We start from the raw sequence: 6,531 nt of genomic DNA, 5'->3' as shown, positions 1-6,531 counted from the left end.
CAATGCAAGTAAATCTGCTTTGCGAAATCAAATCCCAAAACTGGAAGAAAACATCATGGTTGGAAGTTTCCAGATATTTTTAATAAGTTACAAAAGAGTGTACCTGCTTTTTTTTTTACACTGAACTTTTCAACATCCTGCCAGCCTTGAAAAATACCAAGAAAAACAGATACTGTTTAAATAAATGATGCACTTACAAATAGGCTGTAAGGTTCAGGTTATATAAAACACTTTGGCTATGGAAATGTCAAAGTTATATTAAAATAAAAATGACTGTTTTTATAAAATAAAAGGCTTTTTCAGGTGAGTCTGAGTTGACGCCAAACAAGTTCAACAGTAAGAAAACAAGTCATTTGTGTCCTTGCAACAACACAGCAGTAACAGCATGTAACAGTGGTCATTATATAGCTTTTTATACAAGTTATCAATATTATAACCCGGTGTAACAGTGTAAAAACATTCACAGTGTGTAAAAACTCCAAGAACTTGTGAAGGAATATTGACGTTAGGTAAGTGCACCAAATATTTTTTTTAACTCATTAAACATAAATTTGGTATAAACTGCATAATGAGTCTGTAGGCGGATTATAGAACATATAATATGTAATTGCACATTATCAACCACAAATTATAAATATTCCGGCCAGCTGCCAGAGTGTACTGAGAATGCAACTGGTAAATGAATAATTGGTCAATTATGTTTCCTAAAAAACAGATTTGTAAGATGTTTAAGTGCATCCTGTTCTTTGTGAGGACCGACTGGTTTAGTGGGAGTACACCTGTAAATTGTCTTATTGTCTTTGCAGAATATGGCGAGCAGATCTGGCGGCTTGTTGTCACACAAAATGAGCCTCTCTGTGCTCCACCTCTTGGAGGCGCCTGGGCCTCAGTCTCTGATACACCAGCTTGGCCTGGTTTTGTCCCATTTCCTCGGGGCTAGAGCTGGGGGACGTGGTTAGCTGCTCAGGCCCAATGTCCTCCTCGAGAGGCTCATCTACAGAGACTTCTAACTCAATGCCCAGCTCTACCTCTTCATCCTCCTCCTCCTCCTCCTCCTCCTCATCTTCTTCTTCCTCAGCACTGTTACGCAATGGGAAGTTCTGCAGTGCTTTAGCTTTGGACCCTGATGGGGGCTTGTAGAAGGTTCCTGGTGGAGGTTGGAGAGTCCTTGGAGCCCTGAAAGCAGTTGATACCGGATTGCAGTTGGTTACATCTTCCTCCCTTTTGAGAGCTCTACTGGGTCGCACTGCGACCGTGCAAGGTCTGTTCGGGAAGATGGTGCTAACAGTGCCTTCAGTAGTAAGAGGGAGACTTGATGGCACAGAAGATGATAAATTGCTGGCGTCCGCTGATGAGCTCTCAGTGGGTGAACTGGCCATAATTCCAATGGATTTAGAAGAGACCTCGTGCTTGTATTGCTTGTCCCAAGTTCTGCGTAACGTCTGGGTGTCAATAAAGGTCCTCCGGTAATGTGTGGCCACTCGCACTTTTGGGTGCTCTGTTTCGTCCACCTCTTTGATGGACAGGTCACAGCTGTGTCCTTTCCTGGCTTGTTGCTCAGCGCTGTTGCGAGTGTTGTTCTCTTCTACTTGGCCTCGTCTGTGTGCCCGTTCAGCTGGCACGCTAACTGGTCGGGAGGACAGTTTGTTTCGAGGGTGTCGGAGCTGCACCCTGGTCACGGTAATATGCTGAGCGCGACAGAGCCCTCGCTCGCCAGACTTTGGGAGGCCGAATGATAACATCCCATTGGCAGCCTCTGAATCCCCCTCTTCAGCTTCAAACAAAGGTTAGAAAGAGGTTAGAAAAATAACTGGCTACAAATAAAACTTTGTATTTGCTATGTGGCTTCTTCGTAATACTGACCAGGTTCAAAATCACTTCCATCAAGGCTCGGCATGATCTCCTGAACCTCAGCTAGTAAGTTGGAAGAAGGAATGATGGAGGAATGCCTCTTATACACCTTAGAGCTCTCCTAAGATGTCAGGTCAGACAGAAAGAAATTGTAGAAGTATCAGTGTACAGGTTTATTTTAAATAAGAAATAAACAACCGGTATGTTGTTGATATGCATCACATAATCATTACCTCTTTCATGTCTCCCAGTGACTTTGAGTGCCTGCTCAGGTGCTGCTCCTTCTCCTGAGGGGTGAGGCACATATGGGCATCCACCTCTGTGGGTGATGAGCTACTTAGAGGGCTCAGGGTGGTATCAAAGACCATCTGATAGTGTCTTATCAAGAGCTCCACAATGAGCGCTTGATAAGGATAATCCACCAGAGACGACAGGGAAACCTCGGCGTTCGCCTGCCTCGGCTTGATCAGCGTGGGGCCAAAGATGATGCCCAAGTTGCTGGCAGTCATCTTATTCTCCTCCGAGCGTTCCGTCACGCTGGAGAGGAAACGAGGAGACGCAGCAATCAGAAAATCACCCCTTAAAATCATATTAGGACATTTTAGGCAGTACTTGACTGGGGCCTACCGGTGCAGATGCTCTATTAGGAACTGCAGGGTCTTGTAATGAGCTGACGGCAGCTGCCTCAGTAGGTCCTTTATCTTGAAGAGCACTCTGTTGAGCTCCACGCTGACCTGGGCTGGGGTCACTGGGCTGGGACTGAGCCGCAGCGCCTCCAGTTCCTCCACAATGATACTCTGGCTTTCTTTGGCTAAACCAATGAAGTCGTTGTAGTAGCGGAACAAAATGAGAGGCTCTGGAAGCTGCCAGAAGACATGGGTAGTCAAAGAAATGAGTAAGACGATAATAAACAAAGAAAGCTGATCTATGTAAGGAAATATAGCAGTGTTACATCTCATGTTACTAAAAAGGTTTGAGGCAGCCAACCTGTCTCAGGTACAGTTTGAGGACGTTGCTAATGTCATGAGGAGAAAGCTCAGAGAGCTCCACCAGGTCCTTTCCATTCTCAAAAGCCTGACACAACTTTTCCACCCGAGACTTGGCACCGTTCACACGGTAGATACCCTGCACAGCAAAAAAAACAAAAAAAAAACATTTAAGGCAAGATCATTATGTGAAATTGTCTGAACCTTGAGATTATACTTTTAAATGTTCTTAAATCTTGCTATAGATATATTTATTTATATATTATTTTATATAGTTTAAAATATAAATAAATATTATTATTCCTTCACACCTTGATGTTTAGTGCTCGGTTCTCGATTTCCGATGTACATTTCCGGATGATGAAGGGGATGCCACCCTGGCCGTTCTTAGCCGCTTGTGTGAAGTTGATGCCGAAGAGGTGAAGCCTTCCCTGGAGCTTCTTGTGACCACACTGGATGGCCAGAGTTTCCAGGCACTTCTTGTGGCAGGCCAACGAACACTGCACACGAGTTAAAAAAGTAAACTCAGTTTCACAAAGAGAGTGAGAGCTCAGCATGTCAACAAAAATCTGGAAAGGGCGGAGAACTGAGTTGATGTGGGTCTCGTTTCCATCGTTACATGCTTTATTATTATATTATTCATTTTAAAAACAGTCCTTTTTTTAAATCGATCAATCTAACACGTTTGGTTAAATCCAGACCATAAAAGGCTTATGATGATGATGATGATGATGATGATGATGATGTCTACAATGGAATAAATCCAACAGAACACAAAATGCAGTTTTCATGTCTGTTTCTATCAATGTTACATAAGCTCTCTATTAAATAAAATCCCAGTAAATCTTTTGTTATTGTTTTTTAAATAGATCTATTAAATATGGAAAGAAATTGGATCTAAAGTAAACATGTGAAAGGCCTCCTTAGGGGACGCAACAAAAGGTCTTTAGTTTCCACTGCCTGTTCCCCGACTGCGGCCAGTTGGTGGATTTGGTCACTAAGGAGGGATTGTGGCCAGATTCAGCTTTTCCCTTTTATTCAGACTTTTTGATGAGGGCAGAAGTGGCCTCTGCCTGTCGTTTTGGTTAGGTTTTAGCTCAGCCTGTGTCATAAAGAAGCCATTGTAAAATGTTGGCAATGTTCATCTTGAAACTGTGACCCTCCTAATAGAATTTTATTCTAATGCGGAATTTAAAAAAAAAAACTCAAGTGTACCTCCTCACACTCGGCTCCGTAAAACACTACCAGGCCGTCACACTCTCGACATTTGGAGGGCGCTCTGAGTTTCCTCAGCTTGTGTGTTTGAGCTGCCTTCGACATCTGGGTGTTTCGAAAGGGGCCCGGGGAGCTGGCTGTTTCTATCACAATGTCGTTTAAACCTGCAGAGTGAAAAGACAGAATATTTACATCCATCCTCCTCCCACCTACACAATCATCAAATACAGATATGTTACGTAGTGATGGAACTATTGAAAAATATTTCAAGAAGCAGTTTCACTCACCAGTATCAGAGGGTGAGGGAGGCTCTCGCTCGTCCAGGTCATCAGCAGATGACATGGTGCCAGTAGAGGGGGTTCTGGGTAATCTTCTCTTGAAGTCTCCTGCACAGTAAAGCAGAACGCACCAGTAAGTCCTCATGTCTGCAATTACATCAAGACCTGTCCACTGTATCTGTGGTCAATGCAACAGCTGAGCCAGATGAGAAACAGGGAGACAACTTACTGTATTTAAAGCTCTGAATTAAAAGGAGTGGCCCGTTGTTGGTTAATGAGACCCATCTAGTTCACACCTGCGTTGATTGATCAATGGATCCCAATACGCTCGGCTTTATTATGCTAATCTGCCTCATGTGCCAGTTGTCAGGCTCATCAGGGATAAACCTCTAAATCACAGACACACTGGGAACTGCTGGGGGGGATGTGCATGTGATACACAGGCTTGTTAACAGTTTACAGGCAAGCCATTACTCCTTCCTATGATAAAAGGTGCACTTGTCTAGACAACTGGTGGCAGACAATGAGATCAACAATACCTGCAGCCTTTTGTCGTTCCAATTGGATAAGTAAATACCGTGTGTGTGTCTGCCTTTGTCATTTATTAGAGATACATTAATCACTAGTAGGAAACTTGCAGGTGCTGCTTCAAGAGTCACATGATGCGGAGAACCACATATCTAAAACTACGTGAACCATTTCATTTCAGTTTCCTTTTAAACACTGGTTAGACCCTACTATGAACTTTTCATCAGAGTAATCACAGAGGAACCCAACATCCACCAGAGCTGTCATATTGTGTGTTTGTGCTTGGCAGAATCATAAAAAACAACAAAGGGGTAGAGGCCCTGAAGGCACTGATGTCAGTGCACAGTAATGTTTCTTCCTGTCATATCATCAGTGTGTGGTTACCGTTTGGCAATAAATTAATCCACATGACGTTTGGAACTCAGTGTTGTGTAACATAAGTGTGTATTTTTATTTCCTTAACTGCAGACACGATAGCAGGAAAAGAGTTATGCAGAAACCAAAGATAATATATCAAGTGTCATGTGAGTCCTGTTGATGACAGTACTATTGTTTTATATTTTTTAATATAGTATAAGTTTTAAAATAAAGTGTGTTAATTAGGAACACAACTATGTTGAATATAATCTTCTCCTTTAGATAATGTATATTTCTTTGTGTGTACAGCACTTTGGAGAATTGCGTTAATTTTAAGGTGAACTTATAAATAAAGCTGGATTAGATTGGATCTTTCTATAAACATAGCTGACAGACAGGTATATTTGAATTTACTAATTGGGTAGTAAAGCAGGATGATTGTACCTGGGCTTGCAGTAGGTGAATCCATGGATCGAGACTCACTGCTCCCTCCAGCACTTTCTGAGTCACTGCACATCCCTCCCACCTGGCTGTTTGTGGTCCATGGACGAAACGGGGCCTGAATTCGCAGTGCTGGGTGAAAACAGTATGTCAGCAATCCAGGTGAGGTGATGGCAAAGTTGATTCATGGCAACTCTTTTCCATTACTAGTTTGCGTTGCTCCATATCCAGATAAAACAGATTTCATCAGAAGGGAATAAACGCATGACAACACAAAGTCACACGTCACAGAAACGTACGGCTACTATGGCACAAAATGTAAGGTGGGTTAATATTTGACTTAAATCCATTATAGTCTATCACCTAGTCTTTGAATTTGTAAAAGAAGAAATAATGCCTTCCCTAGCCCCTTACCCTGACCCTAACCATCACAACTAAAGGCAGACGTCTAAGTCATGCTCTAATCAAAACCAAAACTCAATTCTAACCTCAGTCCTAAAATCACATCTTAACCTTCAAACAGGCCTTCAAAGAAGTGAGGACCTCACTTTGTCAAAATGGCCTCACTTTGGTAGGAAATTAGTTTTTTTTGCTTCTAACATCGATGGAATTATGCGCACAGGGCAAGGTGTGAAGGTAAATTTGCCTTTAAAAGCCTTCAGTATCCTTCACCTGTGGAACATACCACATCTTTTTAGCACCTATTAGCCCAGTGCATCCAGAACTACAGTAAATGGATTTAATATGCAAATATTAGCATGACAAAGATCAACCAAGACAAGACAACTGGCTGCAGTTAAGTATTTTCATTTCATTTTAGGTTTGGCAGTTTGTGTTTTACTCCCAAAGCAACTTGTATTATACGTGACTCCACA

At 42.4% G+C, this 6,531-nt stretch overlaps 1 protein-coding gene across 2 annotated transcripts in view; it reads right to left on the bottom strand.

Moving 5' to 3' along the window:
- Positions 1-59: 59 nt before the first annotated feature.
- The window catches only part of arhgap29a (Rho GTPase activating protein 29a), a 29,511-nt gene continuing 23,039 nt past the window's right edge, over positions 60-6,531 (bottom strand). For both annotated transcript variants that reach the window (XM_029148112.3, XM_029148113.3), the window contains 9 exons: positions 5,660-5,788; positions 4,340-4,438; positions 4,053-4,216; positions 3,149-3,337; positions 2,839-2,976; positions 2,479-2,714; positions 2,085-2,388; positions 1,864-1,972; positions 60-1,774 (listed from right to left, as the gene is read on the bottom strand). In XM_029148112.3, the coding sequence (XP_029003945.1) occupies positions 837-1,774; positions 1,864-1,972; positions 2,085-2,388; positions 2,479-2,714; positions 2,839-2,976; positions 3,149-3,337; positions 4,053-4,216; positions 4,340-4,438; positions 5,660-5,788 (2,306 nt within the window). In that variant the 3' untranslated portion in view covers positions 60-836. The remainder of the gene's footprint in view (positions 1,775-1,863; positions 1,973-2,084; positions 2,389-2,478; positions 2,715-2,838; positions 2,977-3,148; positions 3,338-4,052; positions 4,217-4,339; positions 4,439-5,659; positions 5,789-6,531) is intronic.

This window comes from Betta splendens, chromosome 4 (genome assembly GCF_900634795.4).
Source record: "Betta splendens chromosome 4, fBetSpl5.4, whole genome shotgun sequence".
Lineage (NCBI taxonomy): Eukaryota > Metazoa > Chordata > Actinopteri > Anabantiformes > Osphronemidae > Betta > Betta splendens.
The sequence above is the reverse complement of the archived record's forward strand: the minus strand, read 5'-3'. Positions and strand labels throughout refer to the sequence as shown.